At 41.6% G+C, this 19,159-nt stretch overlaps 1 protein-coding gene across 1 annotated transcript; it reads right to left on the bottom strand.

The window, feature by feature from the left end:
* Positions 1–13,960: 13,960 nt before the first annotated feature.
* On the bottom strand, positions 13,961–16,378 carry Ftl1l6 (ferritin light chain 1 like 6). The gene is made up of 2 exons (XM_039103295.2): positions 15,095–16,378; positions 13,961–14,966 (listed from the first exon to the last, which is right to left on the bottom strand). Exons 1-2 carry the CDS (start codon positions 15,485–15,487, stop codon positions 14,517–14,519), a joined length of 843 nt encoding a protein of 280 aa, XP_038959223.1. The 5' UTR covers positions 15,488–16,378; the 3' UTR covers positions 13,961–14,516.
* Between the last annotated feature and the right edge of the window lie 2,781 nt (positions 16,379–19,159).

Below are 19,159 nucleotides of genomic sequence, written 5' to 3' on the forward strand. Positions count from 1 at the left end.
TATTTGCAGATGATATGATAGTATATTTAAGTGATCCCAAAAGTTCCACCAGAGAACTACTAAAGCTGATAAACAACCTCAGCAAAGTGGCTGGGTATAAAATTAACTCAAATAAATCAGTTGCCTTCCTCTATACAAAAGAGAAACAAGCCGAGAAAGAAATTAGGGAAACGACACCCTTCATAATAGACCCAAATAATATAAAGTACCTCGGAGTGACTTTAACAAAGCAAGTAAAAGATCTGTACAATAAGAACTTCAAGACACTGAAGAAGGAAATTGAAGAAGACCTCAGAAGATGGAAAGATCTCCCATGCTCATGGATTGGCAGGATTAATATAGTAAAAATGGCCATTTTACCAAAAGCAATCTACAGATTCAATGCAATCCCCATCAAAATACCAATCCAATTCTTCAAAGAGTTAGACAGAACAATTTGCAAATTCATCTGGAATAACAAAAAACCCAGGATAGCTAAAGCTATCCTCAACAATGAAAGGACTTCAGGGGGAATCACTATCCCTGAACTCAAGCAGTATTACAGAGCAATAGTGATAAAAACTGCATGGTATTGGTACAGAGACAGACAGATAGACCAATGGAATAGAATTGAAGACCCAGAAATGAACCCACACACATATGGTCACTTGATTTTTGACAAAGGAGCCAAAACCATCCAATGGAAAAAAGATAGCATTTTCAGCAAATGGTGCTGGTTCAACTGGAGGTCAACATGTAGAAGAATGCAGATCGTCCATGCTTATCACCCTGTACAAAGCTTAAGTCCAAGTGGATCAAGGACCTCCACATCAAAGCAGACACACTCAAACTAATAGAAGAAAAACTAGGGAAGCATCTGGAACACATGGGCACTGGAAAAAATTTCCTGAACAAAACACCAATGGCTTACGCTCTAAGATCAAGAATTGACAAATGGGATCTCATAAAACTGCAAAGATTCTGTAAGGCAAAGGACACTGTGGTTAGGACAAAACGGCAACCAACAGATTGGGAAAAGATCTTTACCAATCCTACAACAGATAGAGGCCTTATATCCAAAATATACAAAGAACTCAAGAAGTTAGACCACAGGGAAACAAATAACCCTATTAAAAAATGGGGTTCAGAGCTAAACAAAGAATTCACAGCTGAGGAATGCCGAATGGCTGAGAAACACCTAAAGAAATGTTCAACATCTTTAGTCATAAGGGAAATGCAAATCAAAACAACCCTGAGATTTCACCTCACACCAGTGAGAATGGCTAAGATCAAAAACTCAGGGGACAACAGATGCTGGCGAGGATGTGGAGAAAGAGGAACACTCCTCCATTGTTGGTGGGATTGCAAACTGGTACAACCATTCTGGAAATCAGTCTGGAGGATCCTCAGAAAATTGGACATTGAACTGCCTGAGGATCCAGCTATACCTCTCTTGGGCATATACCCAAAAGATGCCCCAACATATAAAAAAGACACGTGCTCCACTATGTTCATTGCAGCCTTATTTATAATAGCCAGAAGCTGGAAAGAACCCAGATGCCCTTCAACAGAGGAATGGATACAGAAAATGTGGTACATCTACACAATGGAATATTACTCAGCTATCAAAAACAACGACTTTATGAAATTCGTAGGCAAATGGCTGGAACTGGAAAATATCATCCTGAGTGAGCTAACCCAAACACAGAAAGACATACATGGTATGCACTCATTGATAAGTGGCTATTAGCCCAAATGCTTGAATTACCCTAAATGCCTAGAACAAATGAAACTCAAGACAGATGATCAAAATGTGAATGGTTCACTCCTTCTTTAAAAGGGGAACAAGAATACCCTTGGCAGGGAAGAGAGAGGTAAAGATTAAAACAGAGACTGAAGGAACACCCATTCAGAGTCTGCCCCATATGTGGCCCATGCATATACAGCCATCCAATTAGACAAGATGGATGAAGCAAAGAAGTGCAGACCGACAGGAGCCGGATGTAGATCGCTCCTGAGAGACACAGCCAGAATACAGCAAATACAGAGGCGAATACCAGCAGCAAACCACTGAACTGAGAATAGGACCCCCGTTGAAGGAATCAGAGAAAGAACTGGAAGAGCTTGAAGGGGCTCGAGACCCCATATGTACAACAATGCCAAGCAACCAGAGCTTCCAGGGACTAAGCCACTACCTAAAGACTATACATGGACTGACCCTGGACTCTGACCTCATAGGTAGCAATGAATATCCTAGTAAGAGCACCAGTGGAAGGGGAAGCCCTTGGTCCCGCTAAGACTGAACCCCCAGTGAACTAGACTGTTGGGGGGAGGGGGACAATGGGGGAATGGGGGGAGGGTGGGGAGGGGAACACCGATAAGAAAGGGGAGGGGGGAGGGGGATGTTTGCCCGGAAACTGGGAAAGGGAATAACACTCGAAATGTATATAAGAAATACTCAAGTTAATAATAATAAAAAAAAAGAGGGATGTATAGGGGGAATACCTATATGGGGAAGGTGGAGGGGAGGGAAGGAACCTGGACAGGAAACCAGGAAGGGGAATAATCTTTGAAATGTAAGTAAAGAAATATATAATAAAAATTTAAAAAGTCCAAATCATTAAATCATCAAATTGGCAAATGAAAGAATTAGATAGTTCTCAAAAGACAAAAATTAATGCTATAGAAATGGTTCAGAAGTTAAGAACACTCACTGCTCTTACAGAGGGCCTGAGTTCTGTTCCCAGAACCTACAATAACTGCAGTTCTAGAGGATTCCAAGCCCACTTTTGGCTTCTGCAGGCACCAGGTACACACATGGTTTGAATGTGGGCAAATACTGAGACACACAGAATAAAAATAAATATTTTAATAAAATAAGAAAAGTTTGAAAATGTTTTTAACATCTATGCCATCGGGGACATGCAACATGCTTCAAGATTCCATCCCTTCCCAGTTAAAATAGTATCATCGAGAAAATAAGTAACATCAACAGAGGAGGGAAAGGATGTGAGGATTGAGGATCCTTTGGTAACTGCTATGGGATACAAACTTACGTGCACACTATGGAAATCACTACAGCAGTTCATTATGACATTGAAAATGGAATTACCTTATGTCCCAGCTATACCATTCTTCAGTGTATACACAAAGGACTCAAGATCAACACACTACAGAGAGACTTGCACATCCAGGTGTATAGTAGTACTTGTTGCAAGAGGTGAGGGAATGAACCAGCCTGGATCTCAATCCAAAGATGACTGGATAAAGAAAATACAAAACTTGCCCTGTCAACAGTAATGAATATATGAGGGGCACTATTCAAATTGGATCATTTTGAACAATTTGTGTGTGTGTGTGTGTATGTGTGTATGTATGCATAAAAGTTTAGAAATATATCAATTAAACATTTATTCATCAAACACTGGGTTTTTGCCAAGCTCTCGCAGAAAATAAGTTTATAAACTTACAGATTTTGAAATATAATTTCACTGCTAAAATGACATCCTCTAGGAGACAGGGAGTCATTATCTTTAAATTATGCCAACAGGTGGGTCCATCAAGTTCCAATGGAGTTGCAAATCCATGGGCATACAGCTGGCCATGGTTAAACTCAGTGGCCACAGCAAAAGACATAGATGTGGGAAAGAGCTTTAGAGGGCAGAAGGAGAGTTAACAAGAGTGGGAAGGAGACAAGAGGGGATGGTGAAGACAGCAAGCAAAATACCTTATACACACATACAAAGTTTACAAAGAATATGTTAAAAATAAAATGTTTTTAAAATAATATATATATACACACAATGGAATTTTATGGAATTGCAATAAAATTAAATCATAACATCTGTAGGAAAATGGATGCAACTGGAAATCATTATGTTAAGTGAAATAAGCCAGACTCATAAAAATAAATATCTCACATTCTCACTCTGGGACCTTAATTTCAAAATTAGATATAGGTGCATGTGTACTTGTGCTCAAGTGTGTGTGTGTGTGTGTGTGTGTGTGTGTGTGTGTGTGTGTGTGTGTGTGTGTTTGAAAGGTACAAAACTAGAAAGGGAATTACGAGAAGAGAGAGAAAGATCCCAAAGGAAATGGGAAATAGAGAGGGTAATGGGATACATGGATAGCAGTAGGAATTGATAGCAGAAGGAATCAATAGGAGAAGGAAGAACTAATTAGGGAAAGAAAGATGATGCACTGGAAGTGGAGAGGGCACAAGAAGAGAAGTGGATGATGAAAAAAGGCAAAATAATCCTGACATATGCCTGAGGCTTCATTGTGACACCAACAACTGTTTTGTATACTAACTATAGTGATTTGAGTTATCTCCTATAAACTCAGACATTTGAATACTTGGTCTGCAAATAGGAGGTGCCATTTGGGGAGGTTTAAGAATTGTGACCATGCTACAGGAAGTATGTCACTGGGAGCAGGCTTTGAATATTTATATTCTTGCCTCACTTCTGTGTGTGAGCTCTGCTACATGCTTATGTTGTACAGAATGTCAGTTCTCTGCTCTCTGCTCTCTGCTCCCTGCTCCTCAAGCACAGATTTTGATTATTGTCAATTTAATTAGCTTCTAACTCATCCTTTTCTTCCACCAAAAAGTTACAAAGCATCTAATATGTGGTTGAATGCTAAGACTTTAAAGATGGCTTAGAGAAAATCCCTTGAGTGTTTGTTTGTTTGGGATGGGGGTTTTTGGGGGGTTGTTTGTTTGTTTGTTTAAGTATAACCTATAAGAGAATAAATGTAGAAAAAAAGAAAGAAAACCAAATTAGGAAAGGACAGGGAAGGCAAAACTCAAAAAGACAGGTAAGAGCTACTAAATAATAGTTCAAAAGTTCTCCAAGCCAAAACAAAAAAACAAAACAAAACAAAAAAAAAAAAAGGATACCAGTCACTATAGCTTCTCTATTATCTTAATTTCCAGGCAATTCTTTCTCTAAAAAAATGCCTCCTATAATTCTAATTCACCTACCCAATAGCCCCTAAACAAGTTTTTTTAACAAATTCTGATTAATTACACATCACTTTTATACTATCATTCGCCTCCCGTCTGCCCTCTCTCCAGTATCACCATTAAACTCACTCCCTTGTTTATACCTTCAATTTTGTTCTCCTCTCCTGGATTCCTAGTGAAACTCTAGTTCTACTTGAATGCAGCTCCCCACATACTCTGTACAAGCCTAAGCAATTCAGTTTGCTAGGAAAAAAAAGTACACACCATGCAACAAATCTCACTTCACAGTTATTCTCAGTGATCTATAAAAAGGCTCCTAATACCATGCAGCAAATCTCACTTTAACTCCTCTATTCACTAACCAATGCTCCTGGAACACTTCTCACTTCAAAAACACCTCCCTTACCCCTTTCCTCTCACTGAGAACAGAACCTATCACAACAGTAATTTCTACATGTTCCCCATATCCCTTCTACCACTCTATACATTCTGCCTTTCTGCCTACTACGTATGGTGACTTTAATCATGTCCTATGCAGAGTCAACTTCTCCACATGGTTGCCATATACTGACAAGTAATTAAGACATCAGCTCTACAGTTGTTTCTTTATACTCCTTTCTGGATTGCCAACTTCCCTCTCCTCTGCTTCAACAGTAGCGGGGCAGTATTTTCTTTCCTTTTCTTATAAGTTGCTATTCTTTCCTAGTTCTCTTTCTACACTTGGGCGTGCTCTAATTCCATCTCCATTGCCCTTCTTTACTTTACACTCCACAACTTTTAGATTAAGAGCACAGAGCCTCTTCTATTCTCTAGCCATATTCTCCTTAAGTGTTCTCAAGCCTCTTGGGTTCCATTTATATTTTCATGATCTCCAGTCCCAATTTCTCCTCTAGATTATGTCTCTTACACAGAACACTTGAAGTCAAAGATTTCATGAGAAGGGGAAGAGTCAAGAGAATATCCATAGAGAAAGATGGCCCAAGATATGAATCATAGCCCAAGTACAGAAAGGAGAGGGCCAATGTGGGAGAGAATTCAGCATAAGTGTAAAACCTCAGACATGCCAAGAAGGATGTCTAGTCAATGGATGAATGGTCTGTGCAAGGTAAGTAAAGTATGTGTGTGCATGTGCCTGTGTCTGTGTGTATGTGTGTGCCTGTGCCTCTGTGTGTGTGCCTGTGTCTCTGTGTGTGTGTGCCTGTGCCTCTGTGTGTGTGCCTGTGTCTCTGTGTGTGTGTGCCTGTGCCTCTGTATGTGTGTGTGTGTTTGTGTGTGTGTGTGTGTAAAGAAAACAGACCATAAAATACAAGAAGTCAAACAGGGAGTCGATCCTTCAAAAGTTTGGCCAAGTACGAGAATCACAGCCTAGCACAACTGAAGCAAAAAGAAGTCTGTATTGCCATCACTATAGAGATAGCAGTTCAGTATATCCATTCACAGAAGAGACCAGTGCAGAGCTGGGAACTAAATGCAAAGATCAGCACAAACTAGGATACAGAGGATCCCGACACACTTTCTCAATCTATGCAAAGTGACCTAATAATTTGTTAGAATGGGAGCAGGTAGGCATGTAAGTATAACCATGTCTAGATCATAAAAGATGGAATACTGATGCTCAGATGGTAAGAATGCATTAAATCGCTTCCCATATATGGAGAAAGGGAGCAAAGGTAATCTAGACAGAAGTAATAACATGTACAAATTAGAGAATCAGTCAAACAAATGCAATTTAGGGACTGAAGGTAATGAAAGCAGTCTAATCAGATACTTTAAAGAGGAGGTGATCAGAAGAGACAGATTCAGAACAAAGAAAATAAAAGGCTTGTTGTGTAGTGAGGATGACTTACAGGAACACATCCAGTTCTAGGGTTAGATTTTCATTATGTCTGATTCAGAAATTATTCTTCACATGGCTCTGAGCAAATACTTAATATTGTAAATCTTCATTTTACCACCTCGAAAATAAGAAGTAGGTATTTTGATCTAATTTCAGAAGGCATTATGATCCTGAGAGACACAGCCAGAATACAGCAAATACAGAGGTGAATGCCAGCAGCAAACCACTGAACTGAGAACAGGACCCCCGTTGAAGGAATCAGAGAAAGAACTGGAAGAGCTCGAAGGGGCTCGAGACCCCATATGTACAACAATGCCAAGCAACCAGAGCTTCCAGGGACTAAGCCACTACCTATAGACTATACATGGACTGACCCTGGACTCTGACCTCATAGGAAGCAATGAATATCCTAGTAAGAGCACCAGTGGAAGGGGAAGCCCTGGGTCCTGCTAAGACTGAACCCCCAGTGAATGTGATTGTTGGGGGAAGGGTGGCAATGGGGGGAGGATGGGGAGGGAAGCACCCATAAAGAAAGGGAGGGGGAGAGATTAGGGGGATGTTTGCCTGGAAACCGGGAAAGGGAATAACACTCGAAATGTAAATAAGAAATACTCAAGTTAATAAAATAAAATAAAAAGAAGGCATTATGAGCATGAGGCTGATAAACACTATCTAGAAAGAGAAGATGGGGTTGGGGAGGAAAGAAGAAAGTGAGAGGAATGGAAAAGGAAGAAGAATGTTATACACACAGGAGCTTCCTGTAGGTGCTTTCTTGTCCTGCTGAGATACTGCCATTGGACTGTGCCCTCAGTTACAGCCACTTCTGGTTCTACTACATGTCAATTTTTTGCAAAGTGACTAAAAAATATTTACAAACCAGGAGGCTCCATAGGGAGGTTGAACACTAGACCAAATTGAAGTTTTATAAAGACAGAGGGGTGAGTTGCCAAACTTACTTACAAATGCAGTGCATGGCCAATGTGTCATATTCCATGATTTTTATCTTAGATAAAAATGGAACATAATAGCTATGGGTGAAGACTGGTAGCTCATATATTTACGTCTAATTAACAAGTATATGTTAAAATGAGCTGTCAAATGCCTGTCATTGTAGCAATCAGGAAGCTGGGATATCAAAAGTTTAAAAACATGGGAGATATTTCCATCTTCTGAGGTCTTCTTCAATTTCTTTCTTCAGAGACTTGAAGTTCTTGTCATACAGATCTTTCACTTGCCTGGTTGGAGTCACACCAAGATATTTTATATTACTTATGAATATTGTGAAGGGTGTCATTTCCCTAATTTCTTTCTCAGCCTGTTTATCCTTTGAGTAGATTTTGTTTGAGTTAATTTTATATCCAGCCACTTTGCTGAAGTTGTTTATCAGGTTTAGGAGTTTTCTGGTAGAATTTTGGGGGTCACTTAAGTATACTATCATATCATCTGCAAATAGTGATATTTTGACTTCTTCCTTTTCAATTTGTATCTTTTGACTTCCTTTTGTTGTCTGATTGCTTTGGCTAGAACTTCAAGTAATATATTGAATAGGTAGGGAGGGAGTGGGCAGTCTTGTCTAGTCCCTGATTTTAGTGGGATTGTTTCAAGTTTCTCTCCATTTAGTTTGGTGTTGGCTATTTGTTTGCTATATATTGCTTTTACTATGTTTAGGCATGGGCCTCGAATTCCTGATCTTTCCAAGACTTTTAACATGAAGATGTGTTGTATTTTGTCAAGTGATTTTTGAGCATCTAATGAGATGATCATGGTTTTTTTTTCCCTTTGAGTTTGTTTATATAGTGGATTACATTGATTGATTTCATATATTGAACATCCCTGCATACTTAGGATGAAGCCTACTTGCTTATTGTGAATGATCATTTTGAAGTGTTCTTGGATTCAGTTTTTGAGAACTTTATTGAGTATTTTTGCGTTGGTAGTCATGAGTGAAATTGGTCTGAAGTTCTCTTTCTTTGTAGGGTCTTTGTGTGGTTTAGGTATAAACGTAGTTGTGGCTTAAAAGAAAAAATTGGGTAGTGCTCCTTCTGTTTCTATTTTGTGGAACAGTTTGGAGAGTACTGGTATGAGGTCTTCGTTGAAGGTCTAATAGAATTCTGCACTAAACCCATCTGGTCCGGGGCTTTTTATTTGGTTGAGAGACTTTTAATGACTGCTTCTATTTCCTTAGGGTTTATGGGACTGTTTATATGGTTTATTTGATCCTAATTTAACTTTGGTACCTGATATCTGTCAAGAAAATCATCCATTTCATCTAGATTTTCTAGTTTTGTTGAGTATATGCTTTTGTAATAGGATCTGATGATTTTTTTAAAATTTCTTCAGTTTCTGTTATGTCTCCCTTTTCATTTCTGATTTTTTTTTTGTATTTGAATACTGTCTCTGTGCCCTCTGGTTAGTCTGGCTGAGGGTTTATCTATCTTGTTGATTTTCTCAAAGAATCAGCTCCTGGTTTTGTTGACTCTTTGTATAGATCTCTTTCTTTCTACTTGGTTGATTTTAGCCCTGAGTTTGATTACTTCCTGCCATCTACTCCTCTTCAGTGAATTTGCTTCTTTTTGTTCTAGAGCTTTCAGGTGTGCTGTCAAGCTGCTGATATATGCTCTCTCCAATTTCTTTACAGAGGCACTCAGAGCTATGAGTTTTCCTCTTAGCACTGCTTTCATTGTGTCCCATAAGTTTGGGTAGGTTGTGCCTTCATTTTCATTAAATTCTAAAAAGTCTTTTATTGGGGCTATACCCGCTATACTACTCCTGGGCTTATACCCAAATGATGCTCCAACATATAACAAGGACACATGTTCCACTATGTTTATAGCAGCCTTATTTATAATAGCCAAAAACTGAAAACAATCCAGATGTCATTAAACAGAGGAATGGATACAGGAAATGTGGTACATTTACACAGTGGAGTACTACTCAGCCATTAAAAACAAAAAACCAATGGCTTCATGAAAGTGGCAGGAAATGGATGGAACTTGAAAAAATCATCTTGAGTAAGGTAACCCAGTCACAAATAAAAACACACATGGATATGTACTCACTGGTAAGTGGATATTAGAAAGAAAGAAAAAGCTTTTAATACTCATGATACAACTCATGGGCCATATAAAACCCAAGAAGAATGAAGAACAAAGTGTGTATGCTTTAGTCCTACTCAGAGGGGGCAAGAAAATAATCACAGGGTCTGGGAGGGAGAAAGGAGGAGTGGGGATAAAGGCAGCAGATGTGGGAGGAGATGGGGAAGAAGTACAGAGGATCAGGAAAATGAATGGAGGTGTTTAGCAGTGGGGAATGGAGAACTGGTGGCAGCCACTAGAAAGTTCCAAGGACCCAAGAGGTTCCCAGGACCCAACAGGGATGACATTAGCCAAAGTACCCAACAAAGGGGAGAGAGACCCTATAGAGACCATATCCAGTGGACAGGCATGGCCCCCCATTGAGGGATGGGGCCACCCACCTATCTCAAAAATATTAATCCAGTATTGCTCCTGTCAAAAGGAAATGCTGGGGCAAAGAGTGGAGCAGAGACTGAAAGAAAGGTCATCCATAGATTGCCCCACCTAGCGATCCATCCCACATGCAGACACCAAACCCAGACACTATTGCTGATGCCAAGAAAAGCTTGCTGACAGGAGGCTGGTATAGCTGTCCCCTGAGAGACTCTGCCAGAGCCCAACCAATAAAGATGCAGATACTCGTAGCCAGCCATCAGATTGCTCCTGGGGACCCCAATGGAGGAGTTAGGGGAAGGATTGAAGGAGCTGAAGGGCTTTTCAACTCCATAGAAAGAACAACAATATCAACCAACCAGACACCTCCACCCCAGAGCTCCCAGGAACTAAACAACTAACCAAAGAGCACACATGGAGGGACCCATTGCTCCAGCTGCATATGTAGCAGAGGACTGCCTTGTCAGGCATCAGTGAGAGGAGAGGCCCTTGGTCCTATGGAGATTTGATGCCCCAGTATAGGGGAATGCTGGGGGGGAGGCAGGAGTGGGGAGTGGGAAGCACCCTCAAAGAAATGGCGGGGGAGAGAGGATAGGTTTACGGAGGGGAAACCCAGAAGGGGGATAACATTTGAAATGTAAATACATAAAACAACCAATAAAAAGAGTTTAAAATAAATCTGGGCTACATAGAGAAAAGACCTTGTCTCAGAAGAAATAAAAAGAAGGGAGGGGGTCATAGATAGACGGAGGGAAACGAAAAAGGGAGAGCATGGGAGAAAGAGAAAAGAGAAGGGAGGCAGGGAGGCAGGGAGAGAAGGAGGAAGAAAAGAAGGTGAAAAAGGAAGGAGGAAACACTAAAAGTTCCCACATAGAAAATTTGATGCGGTCGGGGAAAGACCTCTCAAGAGCCTATAATCTAGAAGACATGTCTGACAAAGCTGAGAATTTCTGGAGACAAGTGCACAAGGGCACCGCAGTGAGGCTATAGGACCAGTGGTAGCATAGCCTTTATCAAACAGAGCTTCAGTCCAGCACTCTGTGGCAGAACAGAACACAGAAAGAAGGCTCTGCCAACCGAAGCTTGAGTCACAGACCAGAGAGCACTCAGCATGTACACAGGATGTGGAAAGAAGAGCCACCTGTCAGACGTTGGTTTTTCCCCGCCACAGCTCATGTGCGGCAGTATCATCTTCAAATTAGGAAGGACAATTTGATTCTATAACTACCCAGGCTTGGAGAACGCCAAAGAAGGATAATAATCTGTATTGAGAAGTTAATGTCTCAATAAGGCAAGCCAGTTAGGAAATGTGTCATTTAGGATGCTGCTGCCTATGTTTCTAGAATTAATTGAATTTTCTTGATTAAACCGATGTCTCAAGAAAATGGATGAATACTGGAATGAGTCAAAATGGCGTTTCCATACTAGTTTTGTCACACGTGGGCTCTCAGGCTAGGAAAAGGTTTTGAACTTTACATCTCAGTTTCCTTAAATCTACAATGGGGTGGAAAACGTCACTTTGTAAAGTTGTGGTAAGAATTAAAAAAGATGGTTCAGGTGGAATTCTCACCACCAAGTTCCCATCTTATCCCAAAGCATAAATACCAGCAGACGATTACCATTAGTGCTCACAAAAAGGCATGACTTAGTTTACTTTCACACGTCATCCCCTGGGGTGCTTTTTCCTAGTTGCTTGGAATCAGTCTGTTCCTAGCTTCCTTTCGACGAAGACGTAGAACTCTTGGCTGCTCCAGCGCCACGTCTGCCTTCACACTGCTATGCTTCCCACCATGGTAATAACGAAACTGCAAACCAGCCCCAATCAAATGCAATTATAAGAGTTGCCTTGGTCAAATAGAGAGGCAAAGATTAAAACAGAGACTGAAGGAACACCCATTCAGAGCCTGCCCCACATGTGGCCCATACATATACAGCCACCCAATTAGACAAGATGGATGAAGCAAAGAAGTGCAGGCCGACAGGAGCCGGATGTAGATCTCTCCCGAGAGACACAGCCAGAATACAGCAAATACAGAGGCGTATGCCAGCAGCAAACCACTGAACTGAGAATAGGACCCCCGTTGAAGGAATCAGAGAAAGAACTGGAAGAGCTTGAAGGGGCTCGAGACCCCATATGTACAACAATGTCAAGCAACCAGAGCTTCCAGGGACTAAGCCCCTACCCAAAGACTATACATGGACTGACCCTGGACTCTGACCTCATAGGTAGCAATGAATAGCCTAGTAAGAGCACCAGTGGAAGGGGAAGCCCTTGGTCCTGCTAAGACTGAACCCCCAGTGAACGTGATTGTTGGGGGGAGGGCGGCAATGGGGGGAGTATGGGGAGGGGAACACCCATAATGAAGGGGAGGGGGAGAGGCTAGGGGGAATGTTGGCCCGGAAACCGGGAAAGGGAATAACACTCGAAATGTAAATAAGAAATACTTAAGTTAATAAAAAAAATTAATAAAAAAAAAAGAGTTGCCTTGGTCATGGTATCTCTTTACAGCAATGGAAACCCTAACTAAGATACCCCCTCTGTTTGAAAGCAATGGAGCACAAGCCTATCAATATATCATAGGGTAACAGTAAGGTAGAGTAAGGAACTCACTATCTAGATCTAGCTTATGACTTACTCATGATTCTTATATATGCATTTAAGAATTTTTTTCATTTTATTTAATCTTTTTTTTTCACACTCCAGATTTTATTCTCCTCCTGGTCCACCCTCCAACTGTTAGACATCTCATACCCACTCCCCACACCCTTGTCTCCACGAGGATGTCCCCACCTCCCCATCCCCCGCCCAACCAAACTTCTAAACTTCCTGGGGCCTCCAGTCTCTTGAGGGTTAGGTGCATCTTCTCTGACTGAACCCAGACCCGGAAGTCCTCTGCTGTATATGTGTTGGGGGCATCATCTCAGAGGTGTATGCTGCCAGGTTGGTGGTCCAGTGTCTGAGAGATCTCAGGGGTCCAGGTTAATTGAGACAGCTGGTCCTACTACAGGGTTGCCCTCCTCCTCATCTTCCTCCAGCTTTTTCCTAATTCAACCACAGGGGTCTGCAGCTTCTATTCATTGGTGGGGTGCACATATCTATATCTGACTCTTTCAGATGCAAATTGGGTCTTTCTGATGGCAGTCATAATAGGTCTCTTTTTGTGAGCACCCCATAGTTTCAGTACTTGTGTCAGGCCTTGGGGTCTCCCCTTGAGCTGGATCCCACTTTGGGCCTGTTGCTGGACCTCCTCTTCCTCTGGCTCCTCTCCATTTCCATCCCTGCAGTTCTTTCAAACAGGACCCATTAGGGGTCAGAGTTTTGACTGTGGGATGGCAACCCCATCCCTCACTTGATGCCCTGTCTTTCTACTGGAGATGGGTTTGATAAGTTCCCTCTCCCCACTGTAGGGCCTTTCATCTAGGGTGCCTCCCTTTGAGTCCTAAGAGTCTCTCAGCTCCCAGGTCTCTGGTACATCCTAAAAAGTACTCCCAACCTCCTTCCTCCCAGGGTTGCCTGTTCCCATTCTTTCTGCTGGCCCTCAGGGCTTCAGTCCTTTCTCCCACCCAATACCAGATCATGTTCCTCTCCCTTCCCCAAGCCCCATTCCCTTTCCCTCCCAGGTCTTTCCCTCCCTCCCTGCTTTGTGATTGCTTTCTTGTCCCTCCCAAGTAGGACTGAGGTGTCCTCACTTGAGCCCTTGTTGACCTTTTTGAGTTCTGTGGACTATATCTGGGTATTCTGTACTTTTTTGACTAATAGCTACTTATTAGTGAGTATACATCCTGCAAGTCCTTTTGGGTCTGAGGGAAGCTCAGGATGTTTTCTAGTTCCATCCATTAAGAATTCTTTAGTTTGGCATATCTATTAAAATGCTCCCTTTTTTCTACCACCATGAGATTTTTCTGAAGGATCTGCAGCCCAAGCCTAGCATCAAACTAGCAGCAATCCTCCTGCCTCGGCCTCCTAGATATTTCTTTTGAAGAATAGACCCCCTTACACACTTCTCTTTTCTACTCAGCTATTGGTCAGACACCAACAGCAATCTGTCAGCATTAGCTGTCCCCTGGCTGAACCTCCTACCCATCCATCAACAATAGCCTCGTTTCGTTCGTTCTTCCTTTCTTTCGTTCTTCCTTTCTTTTTTCTTTCTTTCTCTTTCTCTCTTTCTTTCTTTCTTTCTTCCTTTTTTCTTTTTGCTGTTTCAAAAAACTTTATTTTGACTTGGTCCAAGACTTGGGAGAGGTTCCAGGGCAGTTACAAAGCTACCTAGTGACTTGAGTGGTTCATGCAGGTGGAGGTCCTGAGGCGTCTGGTGCAGAGCAGAGGAGGAAGCCCCTGGGGAGAAGCAGAGTGCTTTAGAGTGAGGCACTCAAAGAAATACTCGCCCAGAGATGCAAGGGGCATGCCAATCTGCGCTGGTTTTGACCCTGCCACCCTACAGAGGTGGGTCAGGTGGTTGCCCATCTTCTCGATGAGCTTCACCTCCTTATCCAGAAAGTGTCTTTCCAAGAAGTCACAGAGGTGAGGGTCTGTGCCAGCAGAACCCAGGGAATGTAGACCCAAGAGGTCCTGGTTCAGGTTCTTCTCTGGGGCCAAGGCAGCTTCCATGGTCTCCTGGGTTTTACTCCATTCATCTTGAGATGGCTTCTGAACATCCTGGAAGAGTGCCCAACCCCCACTCCAAACCCCGTGATCATTCCACAACTTGAGGAAATGCTCTGTGCCCTTGCTCTTTTTTTTTTTTTTTTTTTTTTTTGGTTCTTTTTTTCGGAGCTGGGGACCGAACCCAGGGCCTTGCGCTTCCTAGGCAAGCGCTCTACCACTGACTGAGCTAAATCCCCAACCCCTGTGCCCTTGCTCTTATCCTCCGCCAATTTGTGGAGGAAGAAATGGCCTACGCCCTCTAAAGCCACGTCAGACCGATCAAAAAGGAAACCGATAGAGAAGTAAGTGTAGGAGACTGGCAGATGTAAGTTGACCAGGCGGTTCACGGCAGCTTCCACATCGGTGGAATAATCCTGACGAATCTGAGAGGTCATGGCTGATCCCAGGTATGAGCCTAACCTCGAAGATGGTGAGATGGTACTGGCTGGTCCTAGGAGCCCAAGGTGGCAAGGAGATGGTCCAGGAGACTGCGACTGGAGGACTTGCAAGGAAGCTAATACAGTGGAAGCAAACACTGCTGAAGCAATACATAGATCCACGGGACCTCCAACGCGCTCCTCCAGTAGCTTCATTTCTATAACTACAACCTGAAAATAAACCCGTCCCTTTCAGCTAAAGTTTCAGCTTAGAACTTAAGTCATCCCTAAATCTACAATTAGACCGTAACTGCTTTAACAAAAACAGTGCTTAGTAAAACGCACGCGAATTTTATGTAAGTAGAGAGAGTAGTCACAGCTTCAAAGAGCAGGAAATAAACACGAAGTTAAATTGCAGCTTGCTACTACTGATTTATAACTTGAGGTGTGCTAGTGTCCCTTAGTAAGTGGAATAATAAAATATGTCATTGCTATTACCATTCTGGAAGTCTCACAATATGCGGGGCTCTGTCCTAAGCTTTTCACATACATTAAATTGTAGCAATCTTATGCAGTAGAAGCCAATGGCACTTTCATTTGTAAAGAAGAAAAAGAAAACATACATGGGCAAAGTACCAGCATTGCACAGGTCAGCTGACACAGTTTCAGAAGCGGCTCTATGGTTTAAACTCCTCTACTGTTCAGTGCCCCAGATACAAGTAGGAGAATGTTGATTATCAGACAGCATTAAAAATCTGGACGACGGCCAACCGGCTTCACAAAATATGTTAGGTAACAATTTAAATATGTTTGCTTCCAGTGAAGAGTCATGCTGTGTCATAAGGAAAGGGGAAAGAGTAAAGAAATCTTTTAATTCTCTATGTTTAGATAGCCCGCATCCAGAATTTGATGATTGCAATGTCTTAAGGAGTAATTTTTTTTTCTTCCGAGTGTTTGACATTTGTACCAGGAAAGAAGAGGAGGTTTGTCCAAGCAGTTGAACTTAACTATAAAGGGCTCCCTTAAGTTGTTCTAATTTTCATTGCCTTGTTTTATTTAATTCACAAATTTCTCATTTCCTCTTGAGTGAACACGGTTTAGTTTTTCTTCTCTAAGCCCACAAGCACCATCTAGTGAAGAAATGGCATAAGGACAGGGTGGTTCCCAGCCAAGGCCTTTGCCTGTTGTGTTAACGAAGCCTAAGGGCAGCCATTTCATCGTGACTAGCATGCTTAAAGGATGGTGTGCTTGAGATGTGCGTTGTTCTAAAGTTGTGGAAACTGCTATTTTCATCCCTGTTGGTCTTTCTCCCTCTCGATGAGTGCAGATGCTTGAATTCTCTTGGTTTTATATCACCCTACACCCTGCTTTTCCCCCTTTTCCTCGTTTATCACACTATGAGCTTCTTACCGGCTGTTTGAGAATTTCATACAGTGCGTTTTGACCATGTGCACTCCCCTTTTCCATCGCCTCTTAGCTCCTATACACTCTTCTAATCATTTACCGAAGAGGAGATCTCCCTCAAAGCCCTTGCTTCAGTAGATTTAGACTTTGGGGAAATATATTTTGTTAAGTGTTGTGGTGAGGTATAGAGTGGAATTAACCATTTGTGGTTGGGAGGCACAAATGAGATTGGCTGCTATTTTGTAATTTCAATGGAAGGTGATGAAGACATATGATAGTTTTCTTACCTAACCCTCCCCTAGCCACAATCATTGATGGCGTCCACTGTCTCTGTAAGATATAGTGATTTGTGCCAACTGCACACCGAGTGCTCAGGGATAGTGTACTAATCTGAATACCCATGAGTCACTGTCCCTATTAGCTGAAAAATACACCTAACGAGAGATAGCCGAGGGGGCGGAGCTAAGGCTGTACGCAATGCATTTCCCCAGCACGTGCAAGGCTCTGTCTTCAATCAACCACCAGCACCACAAAGATCAAAATAGAGAGGTATCATCTGTATTTTCTCCCTAAAAGTATGGACATATTTATACTTAGATGATATTAATTGTATAATTGAGATAATTAAGACACCAACCAAAACATCTATATGAGAATTGTTGTTAGCAGAAATTAAACAACTATAAAAGATAAAAAATTAATTCTGTATTTAAAACAAAGTTGAAGAATATTTTAGGCTTTCCTATAATTTATAAAAGTGCCTGGAAAATTTAACTGTTACTTACAAATGCATTTTTATGCAAAAGAGGCTATCTTCAGCATTTCCAAGGCCTTAAACTTTAAAGTGACATGACATTTTAAAAGTGACATAGAATTATGTAAATTGTGTAATAAAAACATAAAATGAGTTCAACATTGTGGAAAAATAAAAACAGTAAACTTAGTGCTTTAATTTGTATTTAAAGAAAAAAGGAGAGTATAGGAGATGTCTTTCTTTGGATGAACACCTAAAAAGAAAAAAAAAGTAGACAGGTGTTCCCAAATCTCATATTCCTTTGTTTACTTAAAATATCATCTCAAAAACTACTCTGAAACAGAAGACTTTACCTGCAAAACCAAAGAGGGTTTTGTCAAAGGTCTGCTCACCTCTGAAGCATGTTCAAAACCCTGAATCCGGAATCTGCCATCACTGAGATATGAGGAAGAAAGAACAGGAGAGCTGCGGCAACTTTAGAGGTGGGAGAACATGCTCCTCACCAGAAAGTACCAAAGAAGAGATATCACCAGTAATGCCGACCGCGCTTAGCTCCACTTCTGAGCGTACCCTTAAAGGTTCAGATCGTGGGAAAGGGAAAGGGGAGAAGCACGTTTGCTGTGGATCAGATCTAGTCCACTAGAACAAGTGCTACCCAAGTTCAGCCATTTTGGTTTGGTGTGTGTGTTGTACACGTTAATTTTCTATGTCTGTGTATTTGAACTTGACAAATGTTCTAAAGAATCTACCTGGGGACTCGTTGTGGGGAGAAGGACCAATGGGAGGAGAAGAGAGATGAGGTCATGAGGGCATGATAAATGCATACATGTATACATGTATGAAAATGCTACAATGAAGCCTATTGGTATTTATCATTACTATATACTTATTTTTGAAAGTATCATCTCTTTTTAGAGGAATCTACCTGAAAAAATGTGAGGAAATGAGAGGTCAATATGCTGCCTTTATTACTGCTTCCACGTAATTGTCTCAACAGATCAAAAAGAGCTTCAGCCCATGTTGTTGACTTTTGCCCTAGTCTCTGCACAATGAGATTGCCTTTTAGACCTCAGTGAATGCAATGAGATGGCTGGTGTCACCGTTGCAGCAGAAACAAAACCGAATGGAATAATCAACTCAGTGGACGCCAAACTCAGAAACATGATCTCGAAAAATAGAAAATTGGCCGGCACAGACTTTGAAAATTACAGAAACATAAATAGAAGAGAATGGACTGTCAGAAACATCTGGGTAAAACAGTTTAGGGTTTTAGATAAGTTCAGTATGAGAACACATAAATATCAAGAGTTTAATGTGCCTACAGACCATATCAATAAAGGAGTAATTCCTATTGAGAAGATGCTTTCCAGAGTGTCTGATTACTGGTAACTCTTCTAGGAATGTCCAAGAAGACAGCATTCTCACATTTATATTCAGTAAAAAGGGAGTCATGGTAGACTTTCAAGAGTAATTGCCCTTAAATAATTAAGGTGAAAGCCAACAGAACAGGCTCAAAAAGTAAACAACCCCTTTGGAGCTTTAGCTCAGAAGTTAGGGGCCCTTGTTGACCCTCATTTTGTTCCCACATTCAGGTCAGGTAACTTACAGCCACCTGTAACTCCAGTTCCAAGGGATTCGATGTCCTCTTCTGGCTCCCATAGGCTGAGGAGTGTGTGTGTGTGTGTGTGTGTGTGTGTGTGTGTGTGTGTGTGTGTGTACAATTAATTAAG

This window comes from Rattus norvegicus, chromosome 2, assembly GCF_036323735.1.
Source record: "Rattus norvegicus strain BN/NHsdMcwi chromosome 2, GRCr8, whole genome shotgun sequence".
NCBI classification, from domain to species: Eukaryota; Metazoa; Chordata; class Mammalia; order Rodentia; family Muridae; genus Rattus; species Rattus norvegicus.

Bases quoted from the DNA above. Each gene is read 5' to 3' on its own strand.
- Ftl1l6 (XM_039103295.2), bottom strand. From the start codon at position 15,487: ATGAAGCTACTGGAGGAGCGCGTTGGAGGTCCCGTGGATCTATGTATT. The intron at 14,967-15,094 runs GTTGGGGATTTA...AAGGGCACAGAG, and splicing joins ATAAGAGCAAGGGCACAGGG to CATTTCCTCAAGTTGTGGAA.